The 12,791-nt window shown below is 36.6% G+C and overlaps 1 protein-coding gene and 1 long non-coding RNA gene across 3 annotated transcripts in view; both read right to left on the bottom strand.

The window, feature by feature from the left end:
• The window catches only part of LOC141486454 (uncharacterized), a 427,453-nt gene that overhangs the window by 267,849 nt on the left and 146,813 nt on the right, over positions 1-12,791 (bottom strand). The window lies entirely within an intron of this gene.
• On the bottom strand, positions 569-1,798 carry LOC141486343 (uncharacterized). The gene is made up of 2 exons (XM_074184126.1): positions 1,495-1,798; positions 569-1,431 (listed from the first exon to the last, which is right to left on the bottom strand). The coding sequence occupies exons 1-2, from the start codon at positions 1,644-1,646 to the stop codon at positions 720-722; spliced, it is 864 nt and encodes a 287-aa protein (XP_074040227.1). The 5' UTR covers positions 1,647-1,798; the 3' UTR covers positions 569-719.

Genomic DNA, 12,791 nt, shown 5'->3' with positions numbered 1-12,791 from the left:
TTCGTCACTGCCAGTGACATGCTGAACTTGCATCCTGATGTCGTGATCCCGGTATTCGTATGGCGGACTGTGGGGTTCCGTGGTGGAAGAGACAACCTGTACCTGGCTGTTATCCCAGTAATTGAAGTTGTACCCCTGATCCGGGCAGCTATAGGGTTCGGAGGTTGAATCGGGTTCCATCTCGATGCTAGCTGATCAACTGAATGTTTCATCAGATGATTTCTACTTTTATACTTTCGAGAGGGAGTGGGAGAGGAGTGGAACATTGAGTAGGGGTAAATTGTAGTGTGACATAAGACATATTCAATGAGTAGGGGTAAATTGCAAAGTGACATAAGACATATTCAATGAAAGAGATACTTGAATGGATAAAATACAAATGAAATATACTTGTCGATTTCACTATGAAACATGTCTATTTTTTTATTTTTTAAATTTTCTTCACATGAAATTATTTACAAGTGATTAGAGAACACAAAAATTGATGTGAGGTATTTGTCTAGAAGAACTTGGAATTGAAATAAAAAAATAATAATGATAATAAGAGGAAGTGAAGAAAAATGCTCCAACCATCGCATTGTTCAATGTGTACCAAACCAAAAAACAGTGTACACCCTTTATTTCACTTCCTTTTCCTTTATTCAATATAAACTTAACAAATATAAACTTAAAACTACCATAATTAAATACTCCTAACTAACCTAAAACTAATCTTACATTTACACTTCATCTACAAAAAGAGTGTCCATAACTGTCACTACTTTTTTGTACAGCTCTATCGAAGAGGTCTTTGCTTTACACCTTTCCTGCAGAGATGCATAATTCCGATCTATTTCGGCCATTTCCTTTTGGAGTTCCCTCCGTCGGTTATCCATTTCAGCCATTTGTCGCTTCATGGTAACCAACTCGGCCTCGCTAGATCGGGCAGCTCGTTCTGCTTTCTTGCATCTCTGCAGAAAAACACTCATCTTTTCACTAACCTCTCCGATAGGCTGTGGCACCAACACCTCAGGATCCGCCGGTGTCGCTGGCAGCGGTGGTAGTCGCGTCACCAACGGCGACAATATCACCAACTCCGGAGAAGGACTCCTCGGAATTTCCACTGCTGCTGGTGCTGCTGCTGGTGTGGAGGCCCTCTTACGAGAGGTCGAAAAACTACCTGCATAAGGATTAGTCCTATTGCAAGTAGCTCGGTACTTTGAAATAGGACCAACCTTTGCTGCAGGTCGTTGGCAAACCTTCTTCACAGCCCTGACTTCCTCCTCCTCCTCGAATAAGTCAGGGCTAGAAGATCTGCACCTAACTCGCGAACGCGAAGTGGTTGGCTGGTCAACCGTCACCGCTCTCGAAGATGCTGCCTCCTCCTGGTCAGCGGACACCGGCAGAATAGACGCCACAGCATTATTCACCTCCTGTGTATTGGTTGCCATTCTGAAAAAGAAGAAATAATACAAAGTTAGTTGATATAAAAAATAACATTCCTAATTTACTTACTCAAATATCAAGTTGGTCGTTGGAACGTACTGCCTTGTTGTGGAGTGGACTGCTCTCGATGAGATGACTTCTCGAACTGAATGTTGTGGAGTGCTCTCCGGAGGGTATCGACTTCGATGCGTGAGCGGTGGGAAAATGGTGGGAGCGCACATGCGCGATGAGGGTAGGGGTGTACATGCGCAAATGTTGGGAGTCGGGGGGGCGGGGCTTCGGGGAGGGGAGGGGCGGGGCTTCGGAAAGGGGGCGGGGCTTCGGAAAGGGGCGGGGTATCCGAAAAGTTGGTGGCGACGGGGGGGGGGGGGGGGGGGGCGTGGCCCTAACGGGCCCCGCCCACTGCCTGGGCTCCGCCCAGGTGGGTGGGGCCTCCGGCCCCAGGTAGGCGGGACATCTGGAGAGACATCTACGCCCTCTTCGCGCGCGCGTTCGTAACATAATATGCAACCGAACACCTAACCTAACGTATTAACGTATTAACGTAACCTAACCTAGTACGCTAACCTACCGCTATGCAACCGAACACCTAACCTATCGTATGTATTAACGTAACCTAACCTAGTACGCTAACCTACCGCTATGCAACCGAACACCTAACCTAACCTAACCTAACCTAACCTAACCTAACCTAACCTAACCTAACCTACAGTAACTATTAACCTAACCTAACGAGGGAATACTAACCTAACACCTAACCTAACGTAAGTATGCAGCTAACCTAACGTAGCTATTAACCTAACCTAACGAGGGAATACATTCACCATGTTGGTTCCATTAATACATCATCAGTTGGTTTTGGTTTTGGTTGTATTATTCTATGATTTGGATTAATGTTCAGTCCTGGATATCCCAGTCCACCTGATGATGATGGCCTGACTTTATAGTTTCTCTCCAAAACTTCTTTATGGTTTTTCTCCAATACTTCAACTCTCTGTTCCAGTACATCATACTTTTTCATTGTAGTCCCTGTTATGTTTGACATAGCATCAAATTTTTTATTTGTAGACGCTGTTATGTCAGACATTTTTATGTCTACATCACTTGTAAGTTTGTCAAATTTACGAGTGAAAGTTATCCGAGCCTCTGCAATTTTATCGTTAAATGCTTGCCGGGCGTCCCGAGCAATATTGCCTATTGTGGATTGTATTGCAGCTTGTAGGGCTAGAAGTATAACTTCCTTTGCTCCATTAATTTCCCCCTCAAGATATGATACAGTTACACAATCACTCTTGTCAATTGGTTCACTTGTATTTTTCAATATTTTCCTTTGCATGTCATAATGACCATCTTTTGTTAATTTAAAACCATTCCCAGGAGGACCTCGAATGACATTACCACCCCATTTTCTTTTTCTACCAAACTTATCGATTGTTTTAGACATTGTGCACTCTACGATGATTCTCTTCAAACTGATATTTCTGTCATTTACATTATACTATATATTGCAGTAATTGATTAGGGAAATAGAAATAATACAAATAAAATTTTAATCATTTTATATTCATTACAGTAATACATATACATACATACATAATACATTAATATCACATTACTTCTATCATATATTATTAATTATAAATGGCTACATAAATATCAATATTGAATTTTCCGGTTTTGAAGATATTGAATGATATTTCAATCATTGATCTCGGCAGATAATAAATTAATCAATTGATCCAATGGAGTCTCCTGAGATTGTGATTGTTGAATAATATTACTTATCCAACGAATGTTCTCATTTGGATCGTTTTCATAAAATTCAATATCATTATGACCCCAAGGAAGAGTGTGGGTAGTATTCGGAATGATAAATCGTTTATCATCGTGATATGATAATGCAACTTTATTTTTTAATTCAGTATACATATCATGTAACACGCTTCTAAATGAATTCATCTTTCTGAATATCATACCACCTTGTTCGACGATTTTTTGATAATCTTCGCATGTCAATTCATTCTTTATTACAGATCGTTTAACCCCTTTGGCTTTCTTAAATTCACCATCAACAGATTTCACATAATATGCTTTAGCACCTGTACCATAAAAACTCATGATTGGATCATTTGGAAATTCATCTTTGAAGTTACCCAAGACTGAACTTGTTACTGGAATATTGAATTGGTTAACTATACTGTAATTGGATGTATCAAATCTACTTATGTTAGTTTTTATGAATTCATAAAAATTTTCTGTGTTTACTTTAAGAATGAGCGAGTCGGTATCTGTGTAAAGTAAAGAGACATTTTCATCAAAGTGTTGTTTGATGCATCCATAGAAAAAGTCATACATGACTGTTTTAGATAATTCTAATATGGAAAATCCCAAATATAATGGTTTATCGTAATGAACCTTCACTCTACCCAATTGAATGGCAACGAAATTATCAGTGAAAATTGAACAATTTTTGAAATTTGGTTTGGCTATGAGAGTGCTGGCACCTATATTTTTCTTTATATTTTCCCAATGTGTAACGAGTCTAACATCAATTCGATTATCTACATTCTCCATTGTCTTTCCATACACCGCATTATTCATTAGTTTATAGAAATCTTTAACAGATTTGTTGTTAGACCTATTACGCATTTCAGTATTAAGATCTATATAGGGTTTCATCCAGCATGATTGTTTGAATTTCAATACTCTATGTGTATTCATTACAATCAATCCATTTTTGACAGCTTGCTGTAGATTCCTATAATGAACAATATATTTTCTTTTATCATTCAAATTTGGAATTAATTTGGGAATTTTCGATTGTGTACGAGGTGGTATTATTTTTTCGACTAAAAATGGAAGGTCAGAATGTTTATCATGCAACTCTTGTGGATAATGAATGTCCACTTCAAATACATACCCATACGGACTATCAGTACTCACATCCATCACATCGAGATTAAGAATTTCATTTGGTGTCAACCATGTAAATTCACTTGTTGGTAGAGGTTGTGACATACTGTGACCGTATAGATTTGTTGCATCTAAATATGTAATGAATGTGGAAGGTTCGTTGGGATTATAATTGGGTAAAAATCTATTATTTGCTATATGTTTCCTCTCGCTACATTGACTAATTCCACCTCGTATACCTTTTTGAAAAAAGTGAATCATATCAATGTCAGTTAGTAATTCCAATTCAACATTAGTGAACTTCAACATGGCATCCCATGATAATCCAGGTGCAGTGTAATATTGTGCCGGATCTAAGTTATATATCTCTAAACTTGTGGTGCGGAAGTTTTCAAAAATATCACATAGTAGCAATACATCCGACTTCAAATACAAATCAGAGTATTCCCCCAAATTCTGACACTCGAATAAATTCCAAACTTTTCTAGCCCTATCATAATCAGTTTCCGATATATGTTCACAATTGAGTGTGTCATAAAACTGATTTTTTGTCGGAAGTAATGGATAATTCAATTTGTCAATGTCATCAACAAAACTATATGGAAATACACCTTTCTGTCTCATCAAATTGAATTTCTCAATTTGTGGGAAATGTTTGTGCATCTCCAAACATTGATCGGAGGTCAAGTTTGCACCCAACTTCTCCAACGAATTAGTCATAAATTTATAACTATCGATAAATCTCATTTTGAGATAATTCTTCCTAACCACACCATCTTTATCGGTATAGCTGTGTGTAAAGAGATGCTTCGTGAAAGATATATATTTCTCTTTAGTTTGCGGGATAACATCAACTTTCTCTTTATTCCTATACAATTCTTTTATGAATAAATGACAATCATAACCACTTAAATTATGAAAAATGATAGGTATGAAGTTTGGTATTTTGAAATTTAAATTACATTTCGAGTGAGCGGCATGTGATCTTTTCTTTCCTGTGACATGACAATGATCTCTTACTTTGACGTCACCATCAGTAAATGCTTTATTACATATACCACAAGTTCTGGCTGCAACAAACTGTTCTTCTTCTTCGACAGTTTGTGTATCCATTGGTTTAGGGTTTCTGAGATGATTTTCATGTATCTCTTTCAAATCATCTTCAATGCTACTCACAAATTTCTGAGCTGCATCTACACCCCTATATGTAACAAATTTTGTCAAATCATCATTATATGAACACTTTATCAAATAAGCAAATGAATATGGGGCATGTTTGAATGTTTTAATCGTGTATGAACTTCCAGGATTTGGCTCATTCACATGAATCGGTTTAAGCACTGATTCAAAATCAGCATACACTACAAATGGCACCCTCATTTGCCTCTCAAAGTTTTCAAACATTAGTTTATTTTCCGCAACCATTCTACCATATTTATTGATCTTTAAATTAGTAGTTGGTGTTGTGGTACTAATGTGATTACAATCATACATATTATGACGTAAAAGCAATCTCTCATCAGAAAAATATATCAAACATCCGTCACAAAAATATTTTTTCTGTCTATGAGCTGATAGTTGATTAGAAACTAATCTTGAAAGATCTTTGATCCAACAATAGTGACCATTACCGGAGTCATCAGTTATAAACAACAAATTGACATGTCTCCGGAGTCTTCTCTGTGAGTATCGCAATGGACCAATCACTTCATACTTCATTTTACCCTTCTCAAATGTACTCTCTAAACCGTAAACATTAATTGAAATATCATTCCTATCTTCGAATATTTCGATACTCTTATTATTAACTTTAACCGGAAAATCCATACCTGTGACATCTAAAACAGTGGAAAAATGTGGATATGACGTAAGTTCGGACACTCGACTATCTGCAGGATATAATGCTGATGTTATAGCCCAAGCAAAACAATATTGATCTTCATTACGAACATTCACAACAGCTTTCTTCCATTGAATACATTGAGGCAGCTTCACATATGAACGTCCTTCCAGTGGACTGTATTTATTAATGTTGACCTCGAGAAACAATATTTTTTCACAAGTCCAACCTGAATTATAAAAAAAAAAAAATATTACTATTCAATCTTATTGAAATTTTTAAAAAATAAATACCTGAGTCACGATCCTGGAACTCAGTCGTTTGTGCCACAATTACATCACGGAATCCATCAAAAACAGCATTCAAATCTGAAGATTGGTCCACTATTTTATTTTGGGAATTAAATGACTTCGTGTCCCTCGAATCATCAGTCTGAAGAATATAATTCCCAAAAACTTCCATATTCACCTTGATGCTTTTATGGATCCTGATGGCTGATTCCAGTAATTCAATGACCTTCTGCCTAATCTTATTGAAAAATGAAATGTAGTCACTGGTTACAATCGAACTCTCCACCCTGTATGTAGCAATGCGGCAATTGAATGCATTCGTTATAATTTGAACACCGTCAGACAATTGAACACATGCATTATTTTTATGACTCATGGTTCTTCGGTGAGAATTCACTTGGCTCATAGGAATTGTCACATTACAACAATTGCACGTATACATAGGTGTTGCATTATCCACTCTCACCCGTTTCACTGCAGGCCCTCCTTGGCAACTCTGGAGCTGATGCCGACGAAGATTATCACTACGAGTGAAAGATTTACCACAGTCACAGGAATACATTTTATATAATAGTTCTCACTAACTCACTTGATGTAAACTGACATAGCCAACACTCGTACGCTTCTTAAATACACTCTGATAGGACCCGTCAAGACGTCATAGCCAACCCCACTTCTCAACTACATGCGCCAAGATTACCTCCCAACTGAATGCGATAACAGATGTCGATATACGAGCAAGCAGTGGTCGTTGCGGTCTCGGAGAGGGTAGACGCTAGGCAAACAGTCCTCGGCTGCCGTTGTGTCACCATCGATAGCGGGGCTAGAGCGAACCTTCATCGCTTCAGGAGAGGTGAGGGCAGACCGATGAATACGCATTACTCTGCCACACGTCGTGGAGTGAACATGTCGCTCTCTAGCCGTTGAACGGTTATTGCTGTGACGTCACTCCACTACTAACTTGGTGCCCTAACACCGATGGAGCATTTATTACTTGGAGGATCTTCGAAGTATGCAGACGTATGTTTGTACATAGACAAACAAGCACATGATGAAACCCTGTACCGTGCATTCTCCTACACACACACATAAACACACAAAATCTCATATGAAAAAAAAATCTGAACGATCCATGCACCAGACACTTCAAGGTCACAACGCCTTGACTTCACTGCACAACAAAAAAACTTCACCAAACAACAACCAATAAAAAAAGCAATTAATACGTCATAGTGGTGGGGGGAGGCCGAGAATCAGCTGTAAACAACTACTCAATATATACAATATAGTATATACAAATAAGGAAAACATTCGTGCGCTACTCGCTATCAGCTGATTATGAAATACAATGTTGTCAGTCTTTATGAAATTTATTCTTCAAACAAGTGGTTTAGTGCATTAGTTTTCATAAGGATGATATTGAAATTAATAATCAATTAATTCAAACATATTATGCTATGAAAATTGTGTTAATTTTGATCTATCAAGAGAGTAGACTTACATTTACTTATCTTTGAGACGCGGGCTTGTTTTTTTTTAATGGCAAAACGCAAACACTACAGGTAAATCCTTAAGGCGCTCTCAGGATTTCTTAGGCGATTCAAATCCTGCGCGAAATTAGTCATTCGCACTGGATTCGAATCGCTGGAGATTAACTCCATTTGGAAAAAACTTCTCAAGAAGTTTATTCCACATAAACGCAGTTCTCCAGATGAAGTTTGAGGTGAACTGAGCTGAACCTCAAAACGATGAGCAAGCCACAGTCCGTCGCGTATTTCTGATATGTACCGCTCTTGGTGGAATCAAATGTGCCAAATGCACAGACACACGCAAACTTCGTTTGAAAGTGGTTGACAATGTGTCATGGTGAATTTTATTAGTTCGTACTTCCATTGTCTAATATAATATGATTTGAAATCTCCGAAAGAACAAATAAAAATTGAACAAAAAAAATTAACTTGTGATGTACTGTCTGGAACCTATGGTGTGGTGATGAATATTACTGGAGTTTTTTTCCGACACCAAATCGTTATTTTTAACTTCCTCTTGAAGATGATCACTTGGTGATCGAAACACGTGTCGAGATGTTAAAAATTACGATTTGGTGTTGAGAAAAATCTCCAGTGATATTAATTAAAAATAAAATGAAAATAAAAATTTGAAATATTTCAAACCAATTTACATCACGATGTTACGATTGTTGGTATCCACACATTTTTATTTGTTCTTTTAGATATTTCAAATCGTATTATATCATATTAGGCAATAGAAGTCCGAACTAGTAAAATTCGCAAATGCGCACTTCAATTATAGAACTTGCGAAAAATTGTTCAACGCGCCATCTAGTGGCGAGTTACAGAAACATTGATAGCCTAAAAATCTTCTCTATGAAAAATTACTTATACATGTCAAGTTTCATCACGATCGGTTGAGCGATGTAGAAGTTTATCACTTACCAACCAACCAACAAACATCCATTTTTATATAATTATATGATAAAAATATAATTAACTTACTGATGACTTGATAGTGTGTTGTAGTGTGAGGAGGTTGCTCACTTTCAATTGCTAAATTATCACTGTCAGACATATTTTATTTTGAATTATTTAAAGAAAAAATATTCATTTAGTAAAACACGATATGTATGTTATGTGTTTTTTTTCTAATATAGCATGTATATTGTAGTAAAAACACCACTGTATACACTGCAGGTATCCGAGCTCAGTGTGGCGTGAGAGAGAGAGAGAGAGAGAGAGAGAGAAAGAGAGAAAGAGAGAGAGCGTAACACCGAACCAGTGGTAAGAAAATCGCACTACCGCTTGCGCATAACCACCCATCGCCACAGCATGCATCGCCACACAACAATCGGTTTCACATAAGGCTACGGCTGTTTTACATAACAAATAGAGGGATTTCATAAACCGTCGACTTTTCAGAAAATATATAAACCAAAAATACACCAATAGACTTGTCATAATTTTTGGAAAATCAAAAAGGAAAGTAGTTTTCAAAAACTACTCTTATACATGTTGGCCAAACTAAGCAGACTATAATAAACCGTTTTAAGGAACATGTCCAAAGATATTTGGCTTTATAGAACCCTAGAAACCGCTCTAATATTAATATACTTTGGAGAAAGGCCATAAAACGAATGGGAAATCCTTGAAACTGTTGAAACCGATACACGACAGCAGGCTTTTAAACGCCTTTGAGAATTGAAAAATGTAGAATGATACCTATGACCAGCGAAAAAATTCCCATTCCAAACAGCCTGTTGTTATCTCGCACAAGTATATGATAATTTCAAGTCAAAACCAGGCAAATATAGTAATCAGCAATAACTAGCCCAATAATCAATACTTATGATCCAAAGTTTATTAAAGAAATTCGAGGCTGTGCTTCAGTTCTAGGAAAATTATTTTCATTAGATGAAAGGTATTTAATATGGTAGAATTGCAAAATTTATAATGTTTTATCAAGCATGAATTCAAGTACAAATCAATGCAAGACATTGCCTAGTTCCTTCTTTCTCATTATCTTCTGTGATCTGTCTGTCAGTCTATTCTTCTAGTAACCAGCTATCACTCCCCTATGAACGACAACCCTCAAAAGTCGAAACTTGTGCGAGTCAAAGATTAACAAGATTTTATCTCTCAACATTCAATTTCTGCACGGGTTGAACGATAGGCAGTGATAATCGATCGTCTGGCCTCTCGGCTGGAACTATCGTTTCACCTGATGGTCAACTGAATGAGTGGACCAAACTATCCTCTCACGATCAATAGGAAGGAGAATATTTCTCAGGAGAAATTAGTTTTCGGAAAAAAACTTCTAGGCTTTTTATATCCCCGTTTTTTTATACAAAATGTGAGTAACTCTTTAACGAGTTTATTATAAACTTTATTGCTCTCTTCCTTTCCTCCAAAATGGAGAAGTAGAAAGTGATAAACTTCTTTTACCAACATTCTGACTCTCATGGAAATAATACTGATTGATTAATTAACTCAGCGATTTTTTCTACACATTATTCTTCGTGTAAAAACGTTCAAATCGTCGTCAACAGACATCTACCGCAACACCATGTGGTAGCGGCACTTCAAACCCATCTTTTGTTCGAATTTCAAGTTCAAATGAGGGAATTTCGAATGGGAGAGTACCCGACAGACTCGAGAAGATGTGACGAGGTGTCGAAAGAAACTAAACGCATATCGAAATCGTATCCAGAATTTCCGAGGAGAGAGAGCCTATATATTATTATTGGATGGTTAAAGCGAATCGTCGATACGGATACATAACAACCTTTAGCACTCTGGTAAGTAAGTAGTTGGTATCTTCTTTGCACATTCGATAGTCTAAAAATTGTCAGTTTTATAATTCAACTTTACTCTTATGAAACCAGATGTGAATTGTTTGAAGTTTAACAAACATACCCACCTAACAAAAAAATCATATGTTTCGAGAATTACATCTATAAAACAAGTGAACTTGAAGTTATTCCTCAAAAGTCTGCTTTGGGAGCACTATCATTCATAACCCCCATTATTGAGTAACTCGAATATCTTGGAAAAATTACGATTTTTTAAGAGGTCTCGGCATAGACCCAAGTGTCTTCTGATATGGTCAGCTGCGAAAAAATTAATCGGTTTGTAGATGGAAACTCAGACAGAATTGAAAAAAAATAATCAAAATTTTGGGAGTTCACCTTTTCTGGGATAATGACATGGGGCATGTCACAAATGAAGTAATTCGGCATACTCATCAATCATGCATATGGGAAAGAGGTCAGAGAATAACATTCTTCTTAATATTAGCAGTATTGAAAACCTGGAGATGACTTTGAGTATGATTTTTATTCAAAGTTGAGCAATTTTGTATCAGATATTTTATTTGTTTCATATTTTCTGAAGAATAGAGAATTGAAACTTTCTATAAAAACTTGAATCATTGAGTAATTTTATTAATATAAATATTTTGAATAAAATTTTGACCAATTTAAATTTCTTGGGAAAGATGAGGCATAAAATTACGACCTTATGTCACGAATGAGTTTAATCTACTGATGCCATCAATGAGCGAATGAATGTTATTACGTACTTACTGTCGTCAATGACATGAGTAGATTCATCTCATTCATGACAAGGTCATAAAGGGTATTTCAAAAAGTTACTCAGAACAAAATCATACTTGTCTTTCAAGAAAAATATGCAAATATGCAACGTACTAATATCGGAGAACATCTTGTACTACATCGAATGTTTCAGAAGTCAATCAACAACATTGACGTGTTCAACTATCACTTAAGACGAAAGCTGATTTTGGCCTATTGCCTTTTGATGGGCAAAATTATAAAATACGACAGTGAGTAAACGGCACGAAAGGTCAATAGAAAAACTCTGGTATCCCACACAGACGATGCCTTCATTTCAATTTTTCATAAATGTACGTGCAGGGATGAAGGCAAAACACTTTTTCTGGAGGATATCTTGTAGAATGGCATCAATTAACCCAAAAATTAATGTATCTCAAAATTTCGAATGGAAAAATTTAAAGGAGGTTTCCATCAGAGCGTCAAAATTTTCATTGACGACCCCTATCAGAAAATAATGATGCAGCTCGCAGTTGATTTTTGAGGTATTTAATGCAAGTTGACCATGATTGGATGTTATTTTGGCGCTAGTGATTACTGTGTTATAAAAATCTGAATAGAAAACTAACGATAATTGAATAGAACTGGCCGATACTTGATGAAACCCCATATTGAAAAACTACTTAATTAGGTTTATTGTATGATTTTCAGCTATAATATCCCAAGGACATTGATAACTAACGAAATAATTTTATCACAGTTTTCGAAAGCACGTTATTTGGTAACATCCCGACGCCGAAGGCGGAGGGATGTTACCTAAAATAACGTGCTTGAGGAAGTTGTGATAAAATTATGAGTTATTTATCAATGTTCGAGGGATATTCGGTGAAAAAATTTTTTGCAATTCGAACAAAATTATTTATTGAACACACAGTTATTAAAAGAACAATTCGTATAATGATATTCCGTTGATCTTGCTGAATTTACCTCGGTTACTGCATAGGTGTTTCCACGCATACTATTGATTATTTGGTTATGATGTTCCTGATCAATATTCAAATAAGGTTTTATGGAATTTCCATTATTGTGCCCAGTAATTTTCAACAATTGCTGTTCTTGAACTCCACTCTTAGCTAGTTGACTGACTGCAGTTGCTCTATTAGAGTGATTGGTTATTTTCCTCTGTTTCGTATTCAAGCCAATTGCTTCAGCAGAAGATTTCGTCCATCCGTTGATT

The sequence above is a fragment of the Leptinotarsa decemlineata genome, unplaced genomic scaffold (assembly GCF_025532065.1).
Source record: "Leptinotarsa decemlineata unplaced genomic scaffold, Ldec_3_MD MMD2_tig00026354_RagTag_RagTag, whole genome shotgun sequence".
Classification (NCBI taxonomy): Eukaryota; Metazoa; Arthropoda; class Insecta; order Coleoptera; family Chrysomelidae; genus Leptinotarsa; species Leptinotarsa decemlineata.
This window is presented reverse-complemented; position numbering and strand designations above follow the sequence as displayed.